The sequence below is a fragment of the Lepus europaeus genome, chromosome 7 (genome assembly GCF_033115175.1).
Source record: "Lepus europaeus isolate LE1 chromosome 7, mLepTim1.pri, whole genome shotgun sequence".
In the NCBI taxonomy this organism is placed as follows: Eukaryota; Metazoa; Chordata; class Mammalia; order Lagomorpha; family Leporidae; genus Lepus; species Lepus europaeus.
In genome coordinates this window covers 106,491,779-106,516,796 of record NC_084833.1, presented here as the reverse complement: position 1 = coordinate 106,516,796, position 25,018 = coordinate 106,491,779, and the positions used below count along the sequence as shown (strand labels likewise).

The following is a 25,018-nucleotide window of genomic DNA, read 5'->3' as shown; positions in this document are numbered from 1 at the left end:
AAAGGACAGGGACCAGCGAGACTGGAGGCACACGTTGGTGACATGTTTGCTTTTGGCTGATCTGGTATGATCTCCTGGGTTTGTCTGAACTTAAATTGAAGGGAATCTAGTATGAGTTTCACTTAATCTCTAGAGGCAAAAAAATCACAACTGGAACACAAAAATCAAGATTTAGTTCTGCGGGATTCCATAAATATTAAATTGTAGTTTTCCCAGTCTTAAGCCGCTTCGTTTTTACTCAGAGAGGACTTAGCTCTCACTAGAGAGGTGAAGACCCGCCAGTCGGCGAAACCAGGTGTGCTTCTACAAAGAAGCTAAGTTCCTACGGCAACTCTTGACGCCATCTTCTCTTGCCGGCTGCCTCCCGCCCTGACGTCACTTCCGGTGTCACCTGGCTCGTTCCCGGGAGCCGTAAACAAGGTGTGCAAGCCGCTGGAGCGCTGTCGGGATGCAGCAGAGCGGAGCGCCCGGAGGCCGCGGCTGCGCGCTCTCCCCACTGCTGTGCGTTCTGTTCTTCCAGGGTGAGTGCCTGGGCCTGCCGCGCTCCACTTCCGGCCGGGGGGGTTAGGGTCGCTTTTCCGGTTCCGGGTGGGGGGTTCTCAGGAAACCCCCGCAGAGAGGAAGGAGGGGGAGGAGGGGAGGAGGGGAGGAGGGGAGGAGGGAGAGGAGGGGGAGGAGGGGGAGGAGGGGGAGGAGGGGGAGGAGGGGAGGATGGTCAGGATGGTCTCTGCCTGGTTCCACCGCCCTGCGGCGGGCTGCGCCGGAGCCCTCTCCGGAGGCTGCGGGAGCCCGACCACCTTGCGGGGTTCGGCGTCGTGTGGCCGTGACGCGGAGCTCTGGCTTTGGGGCGCTCGGGTTATCTTGTCATGAAGTCGGTGGCTGACTGCTGTGGTCTTGTGCGCTGTCTTGGTCAGAAAAAGGCAACTCCTGTAGCCAGTGGTTTGACCCAGTAATGTGTAGGAGAGGAAACATGAACGTTGGTGATTTTATTTTTTGGGGGGATAATCGGGGCTATGAAATAAAATGTTTATTGAAGGATTGTGATGTGATTTCATTGTAATAAAGAAACATATTGTTAAGGAAAACAACCAATTTAGCATTTTAATAAAGGACCTGTCAACTGTGTTAAATTTTATTTATTTATTTATTTTATTTTTATTTTTTTTTTAGGAAACATCTTTGCAGTCCAGAGGTCTTTCATTTATTTATTTTACATTAACTTATTATGCTATGAATTCATAAGGAATGGGTTCCAGCAGCTCAGTCTCCTTTGTGTTAAATTTTTAAATTTTAAACTAGTATCAGAAGTATAGTGTTTCCGTGGTGTCCTAATCTTAAAATTTGAATAAATTTTGCCTTAATGCAGTTTTCCAATTGTATCCATTTCAGTCCAACCTAATTACCTTCATTTTAGGATGTAATTTTTCCTGGGTCTTGCATGAGTATGTATCTTCTTGAGAAGTCAAGTATTAAAATAGCTAGCATTAAAGGGGGTTGTGAACTTCATACAGTTTCCCTGTGGTTAGTGGGGATTTCTGAAAGGGACTTAAATATTACATAAATGTAGACTTCAGATGTCCTAAATCTTCGCAGGTAAGACTGGGAAGTTTTTATTTATTTGGTGACTAATATTCTTGCTGCCAGCACCCTCCTTGATACCTACCAGCTACTTGTGTCGTAAGCGTCCAGTTTTTCTGCTAGGTTCTTTTTGCAATATAGTATTTAGGCTGGCTTATGTGTCACTCCAAATAAGAGTTCTCTCTCACACATACTTGGGAAATGTTAAAATCTTACCCTATAGGGAAAAAAAAAATCTAGAAATGGTGTTTTCTTCATTTCTCATTGACGACCACGTGTCAAATCTGCCAGAGCAAGTTATTCCATCAAACATTAAAAGTTGATTTTATGATCTCTGTGTGCTTGTTGAATAGATTTATCTTTCACCATTTAAGAAAGAATAGCTTTATTGAAATATAACTCACATGCTATACAAGTTACCCATTGTAAACCACTGTGTACGTTTCACTGGACATTAGTATTCACAGAGCTATGAAGTCATTACCACAATCAATTCTAAAACTTTCCTTTCATTGTATCTAAGAGAAATCCTGCACCCATTCCTACCTTCCCCCAGTAATTGCCAACTGGCATCCTCTTCCCATCTCTCTGGATGTGGCTGTTCTGTACATTTTATATAAATGGAATCATAGAACATGTACTTCTTTTTGCCTGACTGCTTTTACTTAATGTTCTCTCAAGGTTCATCCTTTTTTTTTTTTTGGTCTTTGTAAAAAGTATTATTTGAAAGGCAGAGAGAGAAAGATTTTCCATTCCCCAAATGTCCACAACAGCCAGGGCTCCAAAATCAGAGCCCGGAACCCAATCTGGGTCTCCTGTGTGGGTGGCAGAGACCCAAGTACTGAGCCGTCATCAGCACCCTCCCAGGGTGCATATTAGCGGGAAGCTAGTTGGGAAACAGAGTGGCAGGGGCTGGAAGCACGTGCTGTGATATGGGATCGGAGCATCCCAAGCAGCATCTTAGCCACCATGCTAAATGCTTGCCCCTGGTATTACTTCTGAATTTGTTAGGTAATCGACTTTGGTTTCATACTAGTATTTATGTGCCCTTCCTCTTCTTAAATTATTAGCTTGTCCGAATTCTCTGTAAGTTATAAGTCTGGACCTGCTGTATCAGATGCCTAATTGTGTAGAAATGATAGACTAGACTAGGAGTCTTGGATTCGTGCACTTTTTCATTTTTCATTTAAGTATATAATTACATGAGTCAAAGATTGGCAGTTTTTTTTTTTAAATGAGATCTTTCTTTTTTAAAGGATTTATTTGAAAGAGAGAGAGGGGGAGAGAGAAAAATGAGAGAGATTTTCATTCACTGATTAACTCTTCAAATGCCTGCAGCAGCTAAGACTGGGCCAGGCTACAGCCAGGAGCCAGGAGCTCCTGGTAGGTCTCCTGCAGGGGTGGCAGGAACTGTACTTGGACCATCATCTGCTGCCCTCTTAGGCACATTAGCAGGAAGCTGGATCAGAAGCAAAGAAGCCAGGACTCCAGTGTGGGGTGCAGGCATCCCACATGGCAGCTTAACCTGTACCACAACTCCTGCCCCCGGGCAGATTTATATTTTGGAAAATGGAGTATACAAAATTTGAATCTTTGTTTTGACACATTTAATTTCTTCCACGTGTTAACAGTTTCTTAGGTTAAACTGTTGTTTTAGATTAAAAAATTGTTAATTATGAATATTTCAATAGTCGGCTATTTTTGCTCAGCAGGTTTTTTTTTTTTTTTTCCCCCTCAGGTGGAAAGATATCTGTAAGGACCTTAGGCTAGGATGGAAGTTTCTGAATGAATTTAACATTATTTTGGTAATTTTTCCCCCATTCTATTTTTATGAGTAGAAGAGACAAACCAGCTATATCCATTGATCTTAAGAGACTTTTAATTTCAATATAGTCTGTATATGGGAAAATACACATATAACAAGTATATAGCCCAGTGAAATTCAGAAACTGGACATAGCTGAATAACCAGCACTCAACTCAGGATATAGAATGTTCTTGGCTCCCAGAAGCCTTCGCTGTGCTTCTCTCCAGCATCATCCCTGCTCCTTCAAAAGGAGCCAACCTCCAGATGTCTGACAGTATAAACTAGTTGGGTTCACCCATGGATCGTACTTGTCTGTAACTATGCATTTTTTTTTTAAATTAAAAAGCTTCTTAGAAAATTATTTTCAGGGCCAATGCTGTGGCTTATAAGGTTAAGCTTCTGCCTGCAGTGCCAGCATTGGATGCTGGTTCAAGTCTCGGTTGCTCCACTTCTGACCCAGCTGTCTGCTACTGTACCTGGGAAAGCAGTGGAAGATGGCCCAAGTGCTTGGCCCCTGCACTCGCATGGGAGACCCAGAAGAAGCTCCTGTGGCCACCTGGGGAGTAAACCAGTGGATGGAAGACCTCTCTCTTTCTGTGTCTCTCCCTCTCTCTGTAACTTTGCCTTTCAAATAAATAAATTAAAAAAATTTATTCGAGAGGTAGAGAGATAGAAATAGAGATTGTGACAGAGAAAGAGAGACAGAGAAAAGGAAAGAGAGGGAAGGGGACCAGTGCTGTGGTACAGCAGGTTAAAGGCCCAGCCTGCAGCACTGGCATCCCATGTGGGCGCTGGTTCGAGTCCTGACTGCTCCACTTCTGATTCAGCTCTCTGCTATGGCCTGGGAAAGCAGTAGAAGATGGCCCAAGTCCTTAGGTCCCTGCACTCACGTGGGAGACCCAGAAGAAGCTCCTGGCTCCTGGCTCCTGGCTTCAGATCAGCTCATCTCTGGCCATTATGATCATTTGGGGAGTGGACCAGTGGAATGGAAGACTTCTCTCTCTCTCTCTTTCTTTCTGGCTCTACCTCTCTCTGTAACTCTTTCAAATAAATAAAATAAATCTTTTTAAAAAAATCAAGAAAGAAAGAGAGAGAGGGAGAGCTCCTTTCTGGTGGTTCACTCTCCAAATGCCTGTGACAGCTGGAACCAGGACTGGGAAGTCAATCTAGGTCTCCCACACAGGTGGCAGGAACCCAATTACTTGAGCCCTCACCTCTGCCATTCAGGGTCTGCATTAGCAGGAAGCTGGAGTAGGAGCCAGAGTTGGGTATGGAACACAGGTACTCCTATTCGTGATGTGGACATCTTAAGTGGTGTCTAAACCTCTAGGCTAAATTCCTACCTCTGTAACTATACATTTTTCTTAGATTTGTTTTACTTGAAAGGCATAGTGACACCAGGAGGGAGGGAGTGAAAGAGCAGAGGGGAGGGAGAGAGACAAAGAGATCATCCAACAGCTGGTTCACTCCCCAGATGACTGCAACAGCCATGGAAGTGCCTGGGAAAGTGGCAGAAGATGGCTCAAGTGGTTGGACCCCTGCACTGACATGGGAGACTTGCAAGAAGCTCCTGACTCTTGGCTGCTGGCTTTGGACCAGCCCAGCTCTGGCCATTGTGGCCATCTGGGGAGTGAACCAGCAGATGGAAGATCTCTCTCTACCTGTGTCTCTGCCTCTCTCTCTCTCTCTCTCTCTCTAACTCTGTCTTTCAAATAAATAAATGAATCAGTCTTTAAGAAAGGGAGAAGTACATTAGAAACCAGAAACGTGCAGGGGGAGGTGTCCCTGACCTGCTGTGATGACAAAGGGAAGACTTCCTGAAGGCATCACCAAAGTTAATCTTGAAAGAGGACTAAGAGGAAGGGGGTGAGGAACATTCCAGACACAGAGAAGAACATAAATAAGGCATGGAGTCATTACATACGTTGCCAAGCATGCTTTCTGAAACCAGGTCATGTGTTGACCCCAAACCTACCAGGAGGATGGTGTGTGTGCAAGAGTGAGTTCCATGCATTGCTTCCTAATTCAGCGTGCAGGTACTTTCCTTTTGTAGCTTGAAATTAGCCATGGTTGGAGTATTTGCACCACAGAGATGGTAGAACCCTACGTGTCTGGGCTGTTTTGAGGAGTGGTGGGTGTGTGTGTAGGTTTTTTTTTTTTTTTTCTCTTATCTCTATCAGGAGAACACTGGCTGCAGTGATTGTTTTAGGTTACCCTGGGTCACCTGCAGAGCTGAGAGTAGGGGGAACTTGTCTTAGTTTACTCTTCTCCTACCATGTGGCCCCTGGGTCATGGTTTGCTGACCTCTGCCCTAAACCGTTTGCTTCCTGCCATTATCCCTTTGGTATCCCAAAGACACTTTAACTTCATCTAGAATCAAACTCATGTTCCCCTGCCAGGCCTGGTACATTCCCAGTCTTGTCTTAGTGAATGGCAAGAAACTTGGGAGTCATCCTTGACACCTCCTGTTCCCTAACATCGATTTCTTAATGGTGGCTGTCTGTGTAGTTGTGGGGTTTTTCTTCTTCAGAGGACACCAGTCCAGTCTAGGAGTGAAGCTCTCCCTGAATGGCTGCTGTAGAGAGGAACACAGGAAAGGGTGTTGAAAAAACTATTAAAAAAAAAAAAAAAGATAGTATTAGAAGAGAGTGGCTGACTAATGAACACGCTGTGTTCCTATACTAGAGTTTTTGGTGACCCGTCTCTCTTTCTCTGTCTTCCCTTGCTGCCTTCCCCTGAATGGAGGAAACAGTCTTATAAATGAGGTGCATTCAATGGCACATGTACTTGAACAGCTCTACTCTGCGTTACGAGGACATTGAAGACAGAGCAATGTCTGCATCGGGAATATAACCCAGGAGGCTGAGAATTTGAGCTGGGTTTTGAAGGTGTTGGGATGTGGTGTGGTGGGTGACAACACAGGCAGGATTGGTAGAGATGGGGAGAACCTTCCCCCGACATAGTCATGCACAGGGCATGAAGGGACACAGGGTACTTGCGAAATGCCAGGACATTGTGGATACGGTGAAGGGGATGGGATGGGCAGGTGATAGGGTGACAGAAGTTTGCAGCTAGATCATTATGTTGGAATTTTATTCCATAGTCCAGTAAGGAATTATGGAAGGTTTTTGAATATGTATGGTACTCATTTTGATAATAATAGTAACATTTCTGGAAAGTTTTATTCCAGGTGATGTGCTAAGCATTTCACATATTATCTTTTTTATTGTATTGGATCTTCATGGCGATCCAGGGAAGTAGGTCTTTATTAGTATTCCCATTTACCAAGTGAGGAAATTGAAGCTTGAGCAGGACAGGTAACTTTGACCCAAGATCTCACAGCTAGGAAGTAGCTGAGCTAGGACTCAAGTCTAGGTCTGGCTAAGTCTCAGCTCATAGTTTGAATCTCCATACTGTACCAATGTTATAAGATAGAAGAATGGGATGTGGGAAGATTATAGACTACCCCTCTGTTTGACCTTGCAGTTTTTAGGGCCAGGTCTTGGGTGATGACTTTTTATTTTAACCTTTGTGGATCAGCAGAGTGAGGACTGATGGATGGGGCTTTCCAGGCAGAGGAGCGGCATTGCAGAGGCGTGGGAGGAGTGGCAGGTTGAGCATGGCAAGCGCAGAAAGGATCCTGTGGACACACCAGGAGACCTCACTCTTTGGGCTGGGTCAGATTCCTAGTCCAGTGCTTGTTAATGAGCCCTGTCTTGGTCTCCTCCTTTTAAGAGGAATGTGAGCAGACTGGACGGTCTAGAAAGGAGCAAGAAAAATGGTTCAAAGCAGGCAGAAGGCCACGGAATCCATGACTCATAGCTGTCTGTGACGGGAAGGTGGAGAGTGTAGGCAGGGCTGGAGCGGTGACACTGGCCTGGTGACACCAGCTAATACACACCGCGTGCTGACTCCGGGCTGAGTGGCTTCTCAGAGTTGATTGTGTATGTGTCCTAACCCACGCAGTCTCACAGGGACCTGCTCAGGGAAACTCTGTTAGACATCGAGTGTCCAGAAAGGCTTCAGGTTTGGGATTTGTTTTCATTTTGAAAAATTTACATATACATACATAATTTGTATACTTAAAAGGCAGAGTGATGCACACACACACACAGATCTTCCATCTGTGGTTTACTCTCCCGCCTGCAGCAGCTGGGGCTGGGCCACGCCCAAGCCAGGAGCCAGGAACTCCATCTGAGTGTCCCACCTGGGTGGCAGGGGTCCAGGTACTTGGACCAATCACCTGCTGCCTCCCAGGTGCATTAGCAGGAAGCTGTATCCACAGCTTGGCATCTGGAACAGGCACGCCGATGTGGAGCAGGCACTCCAATATGAGGTACAGGCACGCCAGCATGAGGTACAAGTGTGGCTGCATTTTGACTGTAACTTGTCACATGAGGTCAGTGAATCGTTTTCCACTGGTGGTGTCATATCAGTTGCAAAGATTTTCAGGTTAGAGTTGCTCAGCCTGCATTGTCACTCCCAGGGGCAATGAAGACATAAAGATGTTTGCTAAGGCTACAGAGCCAGCAGGTGTTAGGGCTGGGGTTTAGGAATCTGTGTGCTCTGTCACTGCACCACCTTGCCTGGAACCAGAGGAGCTACTGGTTTTCAAGACTGGACTTGCTCTTTCCTGAAGTGCTGCTGCTCTGTTTGCCTTTGGCCACCAGAAGAATCATGGTCTATTGTGGTGGATAAGGAAGCCAGGGAAACAAAATGCTGGTGAATTAATTTCCTAAAACATGGCTCCCTAGTGAAGGGTGGATTTGTACTTACTGCTTTCTTTTACTTTTTTTTTTTTTAATTAAAAAAAATTTTTTTTTTATTTTTGACAGGCAGAGTGGACAGTCAGAGAGAGACAGAGAGAAAGGTCTTCCTTTGCCGTTGGTTCACCCTCCAATGGCTGCCGCAGCCGGTGCGCTGCGGCCGGCGCACCGCACTGATCCGATGGCAGGAGCCAGGTGCTTCTCCTGGTCTCCCATGCGGGTGCAGGGCCCAAGCACTTGGGCCATCCTCCACTGCACTCCCTGGCCACAGCAGAGAGCTGGACTGGAAGAGGGGCAACCAGGACAGAATCTGGAGCCCCGACTGGGACTAGAACCCGGTGTGCTGGCGCCCCAAGGCGGAGGATTAGCCTATTGAGCCACGGCACCGGCTTTACTGCTTTCTGAGAGCAGAGAGTACTGGTGAGAAAAAAGTGCCAACTCTGTGGGAGGAGATGAAGTATCAGAGTTGGATATATGAGTGGTTTTGGACAGAGAAAGTCTGCAGATTTAAGAATGATCCCCAGGGAAGGTATTTGGCCTGGCAGTTACAACCCCACTTGGGATGTGCCCTGCATCTCATATCCAAGTGTGTAGGTTTGAGTCCTGGCTCTGCTGTGGTCCCTGGCTTTCTGCTAATGGGCAGCCTGGGAGGCAGTGGTAAAAGCTCAAGTAGTTAGGTCCTTGCCACCCATAGGAGACCTGAATAGAGTTTCTGACTCCTGGATTCTTTCTGCTTGGCCCAGCCCCAGCTGTGGACATTAGGGAAGTGAATCAGCAGATGGGAGCTCTGTTGCTGCTTTTCAAATTAAAAAAAAAAAAAAAAAAAAAAGACTTGGCATTGCAGAATCCCTTCATTGTTCTGTTTTCCTTCCTATGATTTACTTTGAAAAAGCATATTTAAAATTTATTTATTTGAAAGCAGAGAGACAGAGAAAATGAGGAGAGAAAGAGAAAGAGAAAGAGAAAGAGAGAGAGAGAGAGAGATCTTCATTCTGCTGGTTCACTCCCCAAATGCCTGTAACAGGCAGGGCTGGGCCATGCCAAAGTCAAGTGCCTGGAACTCCATCTGGGTCTTCCACATGGGTGGCAGGGGCCCAAGTGCTTGAACCATCATCCGCAGCTTCCCAGGGTGCATTGGCCAGAAGCTGGATTGGAAGTAGAGCAGCTGGGGCCCAAACTGGGACAGATAAGGATGCCTGCATCTCAAGTGTCAACCGCTGTGCCGAACGCCCCATGATTTACTTTTTTAAAATGGGTGTGTGATTCATTAGCCAACTTCAAGAAAGGGGTGGAGGAGCTGGGTAAAACTCTGGTGCAGTTTTTGTTTTTTTAATATTTATTCATTTATTTAAAAATCAGAATTACACAGAGAGAGGAAAGGTTAAGAGAGAGAGAGAGAAAGAGAGAGTTCTTCCATCCGCTGGTTCACTCCCCAGTTGGCTGCAGTGGCCTGAGCTGTGCTGATCCGAAGCCAGGAGCCAGGAGCTTCTTCTGGATCTTCCATGTTGCAGGGGCCAAGGGACTTGGGCCATCTTCTACTGCTTTCCCAGGCCATAGCAGAGAGCTGAAATGGAAGTGGAGCAGCGAGGTCTCGAACCAGTACCCATATGGGATGCCGGCACTGCAGGCGGTGGTTTACCCACCATGCCACAGCGCTGGCCCCCTGATGCAGTTTTAAAACATTCTTTGAAAAAAGAAATCTTCTGTTCTTAGATCTCATTTTGCTGATGATTGAGGCAGTGGTAGTATATGTTGTAAGCATACTATACCTGGGGTGAGTCCCTTAGACCACAAAAGCTGCCATGTTCCTGGTGTGTGTGTGTGTGTGTGTGTGTCTGGGGGTTGTGGAAAGGAGCGGGAGATGTCGTGTTTTAGGGACAGCCCCACCTCTTTGTACTTCACTTAACCACAAGCCTGGATTTGGAAAAACGCTGATGTGATCAGGTTTAAACTTTTCACCTAAGCATCTCATCTATGACTTAAGATCACAAAATGATTAAAATGCTGTCTTTGATTAGTGCAGATGTCAGGGCCTTGTCCCTTGTGGGCTTGCCGGAGAAGATATTTTACGGCTCTGGCTCTTTGACAAGAGCTCTAAAAATGATCCATAGCGTATCTTTATTGCCGACGCCCCTCTGTGTATTCCACCCGAATGAATGCATTTTAAGCATTTGGGCTTGCTTTGATTAGGTGTTTATATCGTCCTTTCCTTGGAGATTAACGCAGATGCTCATGTCCGAGGTTATGTTGGAGAAAAGGTCAAGTTGAGATGCGCCTTCAAGTCAACTTCAGATGTCACCGACAAACTGACCATCGACTGGACGTACCGCCCTCCCGGCAGCAGCCGCACAGAATCAGTAAGTGTGCGTCTGCCCAGGAGCTTCCTGTGTGTGATGCTTTCCAAATCCTTTTATTGCAAGTCGCAGGCCTACATGAGGGTTTCTCTCCTTAGAGTAGCAGATGAGCCTCTATCCTGGATGACATTTGTTTGGTCACGGAGGGCTTTTTATTCTTCCACGGAAGAGTCTTGCAAATAAGCCATGGGGAAAAAATTGTCAGCAGCTCAGGGGGAATGTGGTTTGATTTTTGTTTCCTCTTTGTTGTTTCTTCCTGTCTGGTGGTATGGCCTCATTTTCAGATGTGATACGTTAGAAAGGGTACCTCCGGGACTGTTGGAGAGAAGCGATTCTGCAGGTCTCAAGCCCAGGCAGCCTTCCTCTGAAAGCTGCTGTTTCCTGCCTCGTGGGAGTTGACCCAGCGGGCGTGTCTGTGCATATCTGCAGGTTTATCTTGGCACTTCCTCCTGATGTGCAAACATCTGCACTGATTTATGCAGGCGCCTTTGAAGGACCCGGTGGCACTGCGTGTTAGTGACAGATGGTCTGACAGATGGCCTTGTAGTGTTAGGAGCAATATACTTTACTCACACATATAAAACATATTTATGGTTCAAATCCCATTGTGCATGTCTAATTGAAGGTTGCAATGCTATTTAAAAAAAAAAAAAAACCCTTCTAATAGGATCCTTAGCTCAGGATAGGTGGTATTCAGGAATATAAATATCATGGCTGTATATAAGAGTATATTTTTGAAAATGTCCTTAACTTATTTGTACTGTCTCCATCATTAAAAAATGTTCTGTTTGATTTTCTTTTTCTTTTCTTTTCTTTTTTTTTTGACGGGTAGAGTTAGTGAGAGAGAGAGAGACAGAGAGAAAGGTCTTCCTTTTTCTGTTGGTTCACCCCTCAAGTGGCCGCCACAGCCGGTGTGTTGCGGCTGAGGCACTGCGCCAATCCGAATCCGAAGCCAGGAACCAGGTGCTTCCTCCTGTTCTCCCATGCAGGTGCACAGGGCCCAAGCACTTGGGCCATCCTCCACGGCACTCCCAGGCCACAGCAGAGAGCTGGACTGGAAGAGGAGTAACCAGGACAGGATCTGGCGCCCCAACCGGGACTAGAACCCAGTGTGCCAGCGCCGCAGGTTGAGGATTAGCCTAGTGAGCCACGGCGCCGGCCATGTTTGATTTTCATATGTAATCTTTGAATTCTGTTTTAGGAGCTAGTATTTCAGGCCACATAGCTTGGAGCTGGGTAGGTGACTGTAGTGGAGGAAGCCAAGCTGTATTCGTGGCCCTTTGTTCTTTAGACTTAAATAGTTCACTTTGTTCTGAGTGATCAGGAAACTTTGGCTGGCCTTATTTGGCTCTGCCTTCTTGGCCAGAATAGATCAAAACCGGTGGTGGGGAGCTGCTTGTGTTAGAAACCTGACATGTACATGGTTTGCACAGTGCTGCTCTCTGCGAGGCTGGTCAGAAAACCAGCAAATGCACCATTAAAGTCCATGGTTACAGGGTCAGGATTCCCTTAGGTTAATCAGTTAGCAAGGAACTCATGGGTTAGATTGACTTTGATGATGCTTTTGACAGTGAATTTCAAACTCCTTGATACTGACTGATGCCTGTGGTCAAAGGGGAGGTGTCCTTCACCTGGCTCTTTCCCACTAGAGTGTAAGTTATATGACAGCAGGGGCTATGCCTAGATGCTTCCCACCGTCTCCTTTTGCTTAACATGGTGCCTAGCACATGAGAGCTGTGTGCTAAAGATTTGTTCAGGGGCCAGTGTTGTGGCTTAGCGAGTTAAAGCCCTGGCTTGAGGCGCTGGCATCCCATATGGGTGCCGGTTCTAGTCCTGGCTGCTCCTCTTCTGATCCAGCTCTCTCCTATGGCCTGGGAAAGCAGTGGAAGATGGCCCAAGTCCTTGGGCCCCTGCACCTGCGTAGGAGACCGGGAAGAAGCTCCTGGCTCCTGGCTTTGGATTGGCGCAGCTCAGGCCTTTGTAGCCATCTGGGGTGTGAACCAGCAGATAGAAGACCTCTCTCTCTGTCTCTACCTCTCCCTGTAACTCTGTCCTGTCTTTCAAATAAATAAAAATAAATCTTAAGAAAAAAAAGATTTGCTCAATGAATTCGTGAACAAAGGAAGCAATAAGTGATTCAGCCAATTCTTTAGGAAGTTGCGCTTCAAAATTGGGCAATTCAGTGGTTGCAAACACCTGCGTTCCTAAGTGGGAAGTGCCAAGTAAACAAAGAAAGAGGAAAGGCTTGTATCTTCTTTTTTTTGGAAGGGAGGGGCCTGACTTGCTCTTTTTTCTTTCTTTCTTTTTCTTATCTTGTCTTTTCTTTTTTTAAATATTTATTTGTTTGAAAGACAGAGTCAGACAAAGAGAGTGAGATCTTCCATCCAGTGGTTCACTTCCCCAATGATTACAAAGGCTGGAGCTGAACCCATCTGAAGCCAGGAGGAGCCAGGAGCGTCTTCTGGGTCTCCCACGTGGGCACAGGAACTCAAGTACTTGGGCCATCCTTTGCTGCTTTCCATGGCACATTAGCAATGAGCTGGGTCAGAAATGGAGTAGTTGGGTCTCAAACCAGCATCCGTATGGTGTGCAGGAGGCAGTTTTACCTGCTATGCCACAGTGCCGCCCCCAAGGCTTCTATCTTGCATAAGAGAGAAAAGCCATGTGGTACTGTAGTATCTGCCCAACCTACCTCCCTATCTCACTTGATGCTTTTGGAGATGAAGGTCTGATCACCAAGTCCAAAGCAGCCTAGTTTTAATTCAAAATACATTCATCAAGTACTTATTATGCATTTGAATGGGGTTTGTATTAACTGCCAACATAGGTGACTTGAGAGGGACCAGATTATGGTGCACCCTCCTGGCCATTTTGAGAGTAAACACATTCTCCCTTGTGTCGAGTGCTAGTTGTGTACCTTTGAGTAACTCCCTTCATTTTATGTTTGGTCTTGTTTCCCTTTCTATACATTGGGAATGATTATGCTTGTATCACATGGTTCAGTGTTGTTATGAGGCCCAGGTGAGTGTGTGAAAGTCATTTGCAGGCTATAAAGTGCTGTTCAAATATTAGATGTCACTTTAGAGCAGAGTGTCTCAACTTTGGCACTGTTGACATCTTGAGCGATGTGGTTCTTTGTTGTGACCAACTGTCCTATGCACTGTAGCATATTCAACAACATCCCTGGCCTCTACCCACTAGATCGCAGTAGCTCATCTCCCTCCTGTGACAGCCAAAAGGTTCTTAGTAGCAAGTAAACCAATAACCCAGTGGGAAAAGGGCAAAGGATTTGAATAGGTATTTCTCCAAAGAAGGGATGCAAGTGGCCAACAGCTGTATGAAAGAAATGCTGAACATCACTAATCAGGGAAATGCAGAAGAAAAGTACAGTGAGACTACCTCACACTGGAAGATTGGCTACTATCAAACAGATGAACGATGAGTGATGAGGAGGACGAGGAAAAAGTGGTATACACTGTTAGTTGGGATATACGCTAGTACAGACATTTTGGAAGATAGGATGGAGATTCCTCAAAAAAAAAAAAAAACACATCTAAAAATAGAATTACAATGTGATCCAGCCATCCCAAAATATTGGGTTCGTAATGGAAAGAATTGAAATTGGTATGTTAAGGAGGCAGCAGTACGCACAGGCTCACCTTAGCACGATGTACAGCAGCCAAGAAATGGAAGCAACCTACGTGTCCATCAACTGAACAGTGGGTAAAGAGGATATTTGTACAGACAATGCAATCCCATCCAGCCTTTTAAAGGAGCGGAGTTCTGTCATTTGTGACAACATGGATGGAACAGGAGAAAGACAAATACTGTGTGATCTCACTTATATGTGAATCTGAAAAAGTCTGTCTTACAGAAATAGAGAGTAGAGAGGTGACTAGCAGAGGTGGGGATGGGTGGGGTGGGGAGAGGAGAGATATTGATCAAAGGTGCAAAGTCCCAGTGAGAAGGAAGCAGTCGTGATGTATGGCACTGTGTGGTGACCACAGTTAATAATAATGTACTGTTTATTTCTAAGTTGCTAAAAGAGGGTTTTAAAATGTTCTCGCTACAAAATTGTAAGTTGGCAAGGTGGCGGATATGTTAATTAGCCTGATTGTGTCTTCCTGCAATGTATACATAGATCAAAATATTACATTGCACCCCATAAGTAAATATATGCAATGATTTTGCAATTAAAAACAAATAAATAAAAAGAACTACTTTCAGATGGCTCCAAGAGAATGAAGTCTGGTTGAGAATGACTGCTTTAGGACCTCAGGGGCAGCTGGCAGAGCCAAGGGTCAGGACCCCAGGATCCTCTCATCAGTCGTCATTTTTCTTAACCCGTTATATTAAAAGCACTCCCCCCAGAATGACCCAACTGAAAAAAACTGTTATATGAGTACAGTTTCCTTGGGATATACTCAGCTTACACTTCCATTGCATTTTCCAAATGAACTCTTTCTCCCCTGGTCTTGCTTTCTTAGATTTTTCATTATCAGTCTTTCCAGTACCCAACCACAGCAGGCACGTTTCGGGATCGGATTTCCTGGGTTGGGAATGTGTACAAAGGGGATGCATCCATAAGCATAAGCAGCCCCACCCTGAAGGACAACGGGACATTCAGCTGTGCTGTGAAGAATCCCCCAGACGTGCACCATAACATCCCCCTGACGGAGCTCACGGTCACAGAAAGGGGTAAGCGCATCCCCCCCCCCCCACCCCCGGAAGCTGCTCCGTGAGCGAAGCTGTCCTCCTAAGGCGGTTGTCGTTGCATTAACGTGATTTTCCTGCCATCCTCAGTGTGCCTGTTAGGATGAATTTTTAATCTTTATTATTATTTTAAAAATATTTATTTATTTATTTGAGAAGCAGAGTTACAGGGAGAGAGAGGGAGAAAGAGAGAGGGAGAGGTATCCCGTCAGCTTGTTCACTCCCCAGATGGCCACAACGGCCAGAGCTGCGCCGATCTGAAGCCAGGAGCCAGGAGCTTCTTCCGGGTCTCCCATGTGGGTGCAGGGGCCCAAGGACTTGGGCCATTTTCCTCTGCTTTCCCAGGCCACAGCTGAGAGCTGGATTTGAAGTGGAGCAGCCGAGACTTGAAATACGGGATATGGGATGGCGGCACTACAGGCAGAGGCTTAGCCCACTACGCCACAGCACTGGCCCCTTATCTTTATTTTGAAAAGTAGATTTTCTCTTCAAGTATGGCATATTTTCCCCCACTACGCCTTTTTTACTTTAACTTGGGGTGACCACAGGCTTGTGGAAAGTGTGGCAACCCCCCGCGTAGGTGGCATGGCTGTCCTTTCACTTTCCCTGTCGTGTCGGCTCCCGGCTGAGCCAGGTTCTCGCCCTGCCTTTAGAAGGTGCCTAGTAATGAAGGAGACTGCATTTATGCTGCCAAGGGCAGCCGTTCCCTTTGAGAGTGAAACAGGAGGAGAGGAGGTTAAGGACTGACCTTTTCCCTCTATTCTTCCCTGTCAAGTGGTCAGTCTAGTCCTTACTTGGGTTTGAACCGAAGCCTTGGAGATACGTTATGGTCCATTACAGAGGCCGGCCTGCCCTGCCGTCTCCCCACCCCCTCTTCTTCTGCCTGCTTCTCTCACAAAGCGTAGTAACTTGGAAGTTTCAAAGTCGTGGGCACGTTTATACTACCAGCAGGAGTTGTTCTGGAAGATAGTTTAGTAGTATGAGTTAGAGTCCTTAAGATTGTATGTATTTTGATTCAGTAATTCCAATTTTTAACTTTATCTTAAGAAGCAGAGCAATGAGGTGAGTGTTTGGTGTGGCAGGTAAGCTGCCGCTTGAGATGCCTGCGTCCCATATCAGAGTGCCTGGGTTCAAGTCCCAGCTCCGCTCCTGATTCCTGATTCTTGCCGATGTGTACCCTGGGAGGCAGCAGATGATGGCTGAAGTACTTGGGACCTGGCATTTGGGGAGTGAACTCTAAGCTGGGAGATCTTGCTCTCTCTGCTTTTCTAATAAAAAGAAAGTAAATAAATCCACCTCTTTTTTTAAAAAAAGAAATAGAGCTAAACATGAGGGTTTATGTATAAGGATGGTCATCCCAAGATAACTCGGAGATTCGGAGACTTAATGTCCAGCTCCAGAGAGCTGATTCAATGTAGTAGAATACTATACAGCCATTAGGCATCAAATGTGAAAATGGCATGCAGAATATTTGTCATAATGAGTAAAGACGGAAGCTTGAAAATAGCATGTTAAATATGTTACTGCCCCGTGTGCACGTCTGTACCCAACAGGCCTTGAAAGGACATGTCATGGTAGATGTCAATATGTTCTTTCTAGGTAGTAGGATAATGGGTACTTTTTTAAAAAAAAATCTATTTATTTATTTGAAAGGCAGAGTGACAGGGGCGGGGTGGGGAGGGAGCCCCTCCTCCACCCACAGGTTCACTTTCCAAAGCAAGGAGCCCGGAATCCCATCCAGGTCCTCCTGTGCAGGTGACACAGACCCAGATGTTCTGCTGCTTTCCCAGGAGCATTAGCAGGCATCTGGATTGGAAGTGGAGTACTTGGGACTGGAACCGGTACTCTAATATGGGGTACAGGTATGGCAAGTGGTGGTGTAATCCACTAAGCAACAAGGCTCGCCCCGAATTTTTAGCCTCCATTGTCCTTGTGTATATATTCTTCCTTTTCCACCATGAATTGATTCCTTTTGTAATCATAAGAAAGGCAAGCGCCGAAGCAGAACGTGACTCCTGTCGAAGAAGCCGCTCACCCTCTCTCCTCCTCCCCCCTAGGTTTTGGCACCCTGCTCTCCTCGGTGGCCCTTCTCTCTGTTCTCGTCTTCATCCCCTCCGCCGTCGTGGTGGTCCTGCTGCTGGTGCGGATGGGGCGCCAGGCTGCGGGGCTGACCAAGAGGAGCAAGGCTGGCTATAAGAAGTCATCTATTGAGGTTTCCGACGAGTAAGTCCTGGCCTGCTCTGCAGGTGCTGCCCGGACCCGTGCGTCCACGCCCCTGCTTCTCTTGCACGCTGAGTTTAGGTCTGATGGTGCAGTTCCCTTTGGAAGAGAGTGGCTGTGCTGTGGAGCTCTGGGAGGGAGGCTGCAGGTGGAGCTTGTGGATATAACGTGGAGAGAGACGGAGGAGCTGACAGGCCGGCCCGGTCTTCTGGGGAAATCAGAGTGTACGGGGCCGTAGTTCTGAATATAAACTTGGATGTGGCTATCTCATTTCTTCAAAATTCAGAGGAGATTCCCAATCAGTTGCCCCCCTCCCCCCCCCCTTTTTTTTTGCCACTGAACTGATGTCTCCTGGCTGAAAATGCATGCGTGATGATAGAGGCTTTAAGAATAGCGGTGGAGGACAAACGCGTCTAAATCAGGGATCTGTTCTTGGTCAGCAGACACTCCGCATGAGCTGAGTGGACTGTGGCTGTCAAAGCCACTCTGATCAGTGTTTGCCCACAAGGCAAACCTGCTAAAAAAAGAAAAAAGAGTAACAAAATTCTACCTAAAAACCCCATTGGTTCTCCATTGTCTTTGTCAGGGTTCTTAACCCGATGGTCTTAGCCTGAGAGGGCCCAGTTTTCAGTGTGTGTGTGTGTGTGTGTGAGAGTGTGTTCATGTACTCCCCCCCTCCACCATGCTTTTAATTAATGGATCAAGGGTGCCCTGTACAAGGAATCTATGGCCCCAAAGAGGTAATGAATGCTTGATCGCAACGTCTATTTCTTTTTAATTTTTAAAAAATATTTATTTATTTATTTAGAAAGACAGAATTAGAGAGAGAAAGAGAGAGAATCTTTCACCCACTCATTCACTCCCCAAATGGCCGCAATGGCTGGAGCTGGGCCAGACAGAAGCCAGGAGCCAGGAGCTTCCTCGAGGTCTCCCACGCGGGAGACCAGGGCTCAAGCACTTGGACCGTCTTCTACTGCTTTCCCGGGCCATAGCAGATAGATGGATAGGAAGAGTTACAGCTGGGACTTGAACTGGTGCCCATACGGGATGCTGGCGCTGCAGGCAGTGGCTTTAACCCGCTGCACCATAGCGCTGGCCCCTAAAATGTATATTTCTAAGGTTAGTATACAAAACTCTTTGTTATCTGACCCCGTCACATTGTTTCCTGCCATTTCTTTTCATTGACCCCGCATTCCAGCCGCTGTGAGCTGTCCTCGAGCAAATCATTTACCCTCTGTGTTTTTCTGTGGCCTGGATTGCCTTCCTCTCCTCTCTTGCTTGTGCGGAAGCTCCAAATCTTCAACCTTCCGTCTCTTGAGTATCCCTAGCTCCTCCAGGGTGCAACTCTTCCACACCCTGCCCTTTGCTGCCACAGCAGTTTGACATTAACTCTATTAAAATGCTTATCATATATTGTATTATAACATACTTAAGGGGCCAGCACTGTGGCGTGGCTGGTAAAGCTGCTGCCTGCAGTGCAGGCATCCCATATGGGTGCCGGTTTGAGACCCAGCAGTTCCACTTCTGATCCAGCTCTCTGCTATGGCCTGAGAAAGCAGTGGAAGATGGCCCAAGTCCTTGGGTCCCTGCACCTGCGTGGGAGACCTGGAGGAAGCTCCTGGCTCCTAGCTTTAGATCAGCGCAGCTCCAGCCATTGCAGCCATTTGAGGAGTGAACCAGCGGATGGAAGACCTCTCTCTCTCTCTGCTTCTCTTTCTCTTTCTGTGTAACTCTTTCAAATAAATAAATAAATCTTTTATAAAAAATAGCATACTTAAGTTTAATGCTTGAAGATTTATTTGAAAGGCAGAGGGGGTGAGAAGGTGGAGAGTGAGCTAGAGAGAGAGCAAGTGAGAGAGAGAGAGATCTTCAGTACATAATTCACTAATTCATTCCCCAGATGCCTGCAGCAGCTGGAGATATGCCAGCCCCAAGCCAGGAGCCAGAAACCCCATCTGGGTCTTCCGCCTGGGTGGCAGGAACCTGTTACTTGGACCATCAGCCTCTGGCTCCCAGGCACATTGTAGAAAGCTGGATTGGAAGCAGAGAGCAGCAGAGTAGACAGGACTTGCACCAGGCACTCCTATGGGATATGGGTGTGCCGAGTGGTGGCTTAATGCTCTGCACCACAAAATTGCCCTGCCTGTTAGGTTTTACCAGGTCTCTCACCTCCACGAGATTGTAAGCTCTTCAAGGGACCATGTTTTGTTTATGTTTTTAATCCCTAGCCTAGCACAATACCCAGACATTGTTGGTGCTTGGTACCATTCTGAATGAAAACTTATGACTCATTTCTATTTATTGAGCACATACTATGTGCTGGGCACCATATTTAATTTTATTTCCTCCTATTCTTGAAGGGCAGGCAGGAAGTCTGTATTTTATAGATGAGAAACGGGCTCCTAGAGCCTAATAATTTGCCCAGGCACCTGGTGGTGAGTGGCAGAACCAGGATCGAAGCCAGGCCTGTGGGTTTCAATGCCTATGCTCTTGCACGTCCTCTGCTGAGCATGGTGATTGTCTGGGTTTGCTCTGTCCCCTTCTGCAGCACCGACCAGGAGGAGAACGACGCGTGCATGACAAGGCTTTGCGTCCGCTGTGCCGAGTGCCTGGTAAGTCCCCGCCAGTTCCTCCGCTGCCTGTCTGTCTCACTTTCCCGCTGACTCAGGGAGGTCCTTGGCCCTCCGCGGCAGCAGGGGATACGCAGGTAAGACTGCACGAGGGCTGAACCAGAGTCTTTGCCCAAAGCCTTCCAGTCACAGGGGAGCCCCGCCAGTTGTGAGCACGATTTTGTTGTCTGCCTCGTGAGCGTGGGCTGGTATTTGTAGGTTGGGGAGAGGGCTGGCCCGAGCAGCCTGTGCTGGTGACAGGAAGTCCTGAAAGAGGGGTGGCCTGCGCGCTGGATTCATCCGAGGACACTCCGACTGGCTGGGCCCAGAGCCCCGGGTGTGATTTTTCTGCTGAGCCTCAGTGTTTGCCAGGGAGGTAGAGCAATAGCACTTTCAGGTAACTGGATGTCTTTTCTCGACGAACATTACCGCATGGAAGGCTGAGGTTTGGATTTCAATGGAAAAAGGCTGTTATGGCCGCCCCTTGAGTATTTGCTGTTTCTAGGAATGAGTATTTGCTGTTTCTAGGAAGCCTGTGTGCAGTATACTAGGTACTTAGGAAACAGCAGTGAACAAAACTGACTTCACCTGGAAAACATTCTCTCATTCTGCAAGGTCCAGCTGAGATGCCACCTCCCGTTAAGCTGGGGTACAAATGCTAACTGCAATTTTTTTAAAAGACAGAGTTACAGAGAGGGAGTGGGAGAGAGAGAGAGAGAGCATCTATCTGCTGGTTTGCTCCCCAAATGGCTGCAATGGCTAGACTGGGCCAGGCTGGAGCCAGGAGCCAGGAGCCAGGAGCTTCTTCTGGGTCTCCCACGTGGGTGCAGGGGCCCAAGCACTTGGGCCATCTTCTGCTCCTTTCCCAGGTGCAGTAGCAGAGAGCTGGATTGCAAGTGGGGCAGGAACCAGCGCCCATGTGGGTTTTGGTATTGCAGGTGGTGTCACAACACTGACCCCCATGATGAGTGTTTGCTAATCTTGAATGATTGCTTACAAAGTGCCAGGCCCCATGCAAAGCAATTTGCATATATTGTCTCATTCGGTTCTCATAGTAGTAGGTGTTTTTGTTGTCCTCATTTTATAGATGAGGAAACCAGCTTTTAGAGAAGTGAACTCGTTTTTTTTTTTAAGATTTATTTATTTATTTGAAAGTCAGAGTTACACAGAGAGAGGAGAGACAGAGAGAGAGTTCTTCCATCTGATGGTTCACTCCCCAATGGGTCACAACGACCGGAGCTGTGCCGATATAAAGCCAGGAGCCAGATGTGTCTTCCGGGTCTCCCACGTGGGTGCAGGGGCCCAAGGACTTGGGCCATCTTCCACTGCTTTCCCCAGCCATATCAGAGAGCTGGATCAAAAGTGGAGCAGCTGGGTCTCGAACTGGCGCCCATATGGGATGCTGGCACTTCAGGCCAGGACATTAACCTACTGCGCCACAGTGCCGGCCCCAGTGAACTAGTTGGAAGCAGTGTGACCCCTCGCCTCACCTCCCAAACACAATCCTGCGTGCTCTGCTGTAGCCAGGAACCCTTCCTTGTATTCCGAGGTCTTAAAAAATATTCACCGAGGGCAAGGAAACCATCAAGGCTTCCAAGCAGCAGTGAGCCCACTAGACATAGATCATACCGAGGCGCCGTGATGCTTCAGAGGGCTGTAGGCGTGGCAGGTCCGGGGCATCGCGCTCCTACTGCACGCTCTGGTTCCTTTGGAGGTGCTTCCCGTGCACACCACGCCCTCCGTTCTTTCCCTCCAGGACTCAGACTACGAGGAGACATACTGATGAAAGCCTGCGTGAGATAAGAGCCTCCTAACAGCAGAAAAGACCCCACTCCTCGGCAGCTACAACCTCTCAGAGGGCAGCGCTGGCCTGGACGGCCGGGACAGAGCATCTGGGGGTCCTCCGTGAAGACACTAGAAGCCATTTATTTATTGAAGAAGCGTTGTTGTTGTGTTTCTAAACCTCAGAAGCTGTCAGAAGAGACTCATGACTTCCCTTTTGACAAGTTGCTCTAGTCGGATGAAGAAAGTCTTTTCCTGAGCAGATACTTTTTGGTTCCGTGTTCTCTTCTGGTTTAGAAGGAGAATCCTAAGTGTTTGCCACATTGCTGATGCCAAAATAATTATTGCAGCGAAGTGGATCGTGTAGTTTCCTACAACAAAATGTTGTCTGGGACAGGCGTCCTTTGCTTTTTGCACCAGGGACATTTCCAGCTGTGAATTAGTATACAGCATAGAGTCCTGGTTTAGTGGTCGCGTTGACTGTGAGCGACTTGGAGTGCACAACCCTAATCTCCTAGGAGCTGGGAGGATCAGGAGTCGTTGGATTGCCTTTACTGGGGTTTTAAAGTAGTAAATAAAGTGTCGTCCGTTTACAATTAAGGCAAGGAGTGGTGAGCTAGAGGAGTCCTGGTTTGGTTTGGTTTGGGTCTCCTTGGCCCAAGGAGTGTTTGTTTTCTTACAGCTGACTAATTGTGGTTTCCTTCTCAATTTTTCAGATTAGAGGCAAGGAAAATTCTGAAAAGAATATAGTGGGGACGTCCAGACTATTTTAGCATTTCTCTGCACTTGAACCTTTTCACTTGTGTTGTTCTCTAAAATGTTGTTGACTTCTAAAATGCACCAGCTGTGAGTGCACTGCGATGAGCAAGCTGTCTTCCATCCCCCCACAGCAGCGCACTTCGAATGTTAACCTACATGGGGTTTCCTGCAGGCCATCAGCACGTATGTGTAACATCGCGAGGTTCGTGTCTCCCTCATGAGAACCGAAAATTATCCCCCTCCCCTTCATCTTTGTGTTTTCTTTTTCTTTTTTTGACAGAGTTAGACAGTGAGAGAGAGAGAGACAGAGAGAAAGGTCTTCCTTTTTCCGTTGGTTCACCCCCAATGGCTACTGTGGCCGGCACGCTACGGCTGGCACACTGCGCTGATCTGAAGCCAGGAGCCAGGTGCTTCTCCTGGTCTCCCCTGTGGGTGCAGGGCCCAAGGACTTGGGCCATCCTCCACTGCACTCCTGGGCCACAGCAGAGAGCTGGCCTGGAAGAGGAGCAACCAGGACAGAATCCAGCGCCCCCACCGGGTCTAGAACCCAGGGTGCCAGAACCACAGGCAGAGGATTAGCCTATTGAGCTGTGGTGTTTTCAATAGGAAGTCCTGCTCCATGGTTCCTCCCTCTGTGGTTCAGGGGGTTCCCACATGGTAGCATCTTGCACTATGAATGTTATAAAGCCACTTGTATCTTTTTGGCCAAGATCTCATTTTAAAAATTTGGGTCATTAGCTCTGCTCGTAGAATTGGCCTGGCCTCCTGTGTCAGTCTGGAGCGGAGAATCTGGTTAGTTGACGGTCTCCTGTGATTCACCTGCAGTCATGGAAGGAATCAGAAGAGGCGGATGGGATGGCAGTTGACATTTTCAGTGGTTAAGCGCTGCAGTCCTTCAGGCCACTTTATTAAGGATGTGGTTGTCTGTGGCCAATAGAATGAGACCATTTTTGACACCCAACAGAGAAAAGACAATAATTTGAACAACAAAAGTAAATTCTTGGCACTCTTGGGGTTTGAAGATAGAGATCTAATTGTAAGGGGGAGTTTTTGTGAGTCTCATTTCTCTCCCACTGAGATGTTTCCGGAACCCATTCAAAGCCACATCCCATGAAATGGGGAACCGGTTTGGGGTGAGGCTTCTCAGAATCCCCTCGCAGGTCCGTTGTGAGGATGTGTCCAGTGTGGATGTTTGTCCTTCCAGGCGAAGGGTGCCCCGTGAGTACTCGGACGTGGTACTTTGTAGCCTGGATCGTGACTTGCAATGGTCCCTTCCTTTTGAGGTGGCCGAGCGGTTGAGCGCTTTGTGGTGAAGGAGTGAATTGGCGATACATTCTACTGCACGGGTTTGTGGTCCCATCCTGGCTGGAGACGATCACACTGTGGGGGAGGGGAGGTTGCAGCTTTTGTCTTCAAAGTTGCTGAGCACGCCTGCCTGCCTGCAGGGTGAAAGGCAGAGGGAGTCGGTGTCTCACCTGCTGTTTGCATCTCCCAAGGTGCCGTTCTCTTCATTTTTGCCCCTCCATGGACTCTTCTCCGCACTTGGAGACCGGCCTGTGTAGAAAGGGTCAAAGGGTTTCAGCATCTTTCTCTGGTGGGCGAAGCCTCGACTGGTGGTTTCATTCCTTTATGAGTTTTGTGCATTAGACTCTGATTCTATCACAAAGTGTGAGCTTAGGAAGTACGTTGTGTCTCCTATGCTCCTGGTACTTTGGGCTACTTGGAGAACCTTTTAGTTCCCGGCAGCTCCTGAAATGGGCACCAGTGCTTCAAGAGGGAAGACTGGCATCTCTTTGTTTAAAAAAACAAAACAAAACAGCCATGGAAGAGAAATCCCGAGTGTGAGTGTTCTGTTGTGGCCCACAGCTGTGTTGCTAGCCGGAGCTGTGAGGCGATCCACGGGACAACTCTAACTGCACAGCGCAGAACCTTGCTGCTCCAAGAGGCAGCTCTGTTCCTTTGCCTCCAGTGTTGGACTGTTAACTGCTGCATCTCATCACCTTTTTTTGTTTTTGTTTTTGTTTTTGTTTTTGTAAGAGGGTATGCACCGTTGGGCCATGTGCACTGACATTGTAACTCTTGGTATCTTTACCACAGCATAATTAATAAACTTCTCTATGTCTTCCACCTGCCTTTTGGTGTACATCTGTTGGAGGGTTGTCATGTGAAAGAGGGGGGTTTGTGGTTTTCAGCATGAAGCAACCGGTTGTGTCTGAGCTGTACCCCAGCAAGAAGCCACATAGATTTCGATTTGGTGGTCTGCTGGAGCCAGCTCCCACGACAGGAACCGATGATGACATTTTTTAGGGACTTTGCCAATTGGATATTAAACTGTTGGTTGCTCGTGGTGATAGTATTTGTGCTGTGGGCCCTGCACCATGCAGCGTAGGCATCCGACAGCTTTGCAAGGGATCCAGGACAAGTCTGTCTA

At 47.4% G+C, this 25,018-nt stretch overlaps 1 protein-coding gene across 2 annotated transcripts; it reads left to right on the top strand.

Moving 5' to 3' along the window:
- The first annotated feature begins 394 nt into the window (after positions 1-394).
- Positions 395-24,704, top strand: MPZL3 (myelin protein zero like 3). 2 transcript variants are annotated; one of them, XM_062197115.1, is made up of 6 exons: positions 395-521; positions 10,392-10,507; positions 14,992-15,202; positions 17,275-17,440; positions 19,986-20,049; positions 21,803-24,704. In XM_062197115.1, exons 1-6 carry the CDS (start codon positions 449-451, stop codon positions 21,827-21,829), a joined length of 657 nt encoding a protein of 218 aa, XP_062053099.1. In that variant the 5' UTR covers positions 395-448; the 3' UTR covers positions 21,830-24,704. The 2 variants fall into 2 exon arrangements, with proteins under 2 accessions (XP_062053099.1, XP_062053098.1); XM_062197114.1 differs by having other exon boundaries at positions 10,341-10,507.
- The last annotated feature ends 314 nt before the right edge of the window (positions 24,705-25,018 follow it).

Coding starts and splice junctions, on each gene's coding strand:
- MPZL3 (XM_062197114.1), top strand. CDS start 449: ATGCAGCAGAGCGGAGCGCCCGGAGGCCGCGGCTGCGCGCTCTCCCCA. Junction 522..10,340: donor GTGCGTTCTGTTCTTCCAGG/GTGAGTGCCTGG, acceptor TGCTTTGATTAG/GTGTTTATATCGTCCTTTCC. Junction 10,508..14,991: donor GCAGCAGCCGCACAGAATCA/GTAAGTGTGCGT, acceptor TTGCTTTCTTAG/ATTTTTCATTATCAGTCTTT.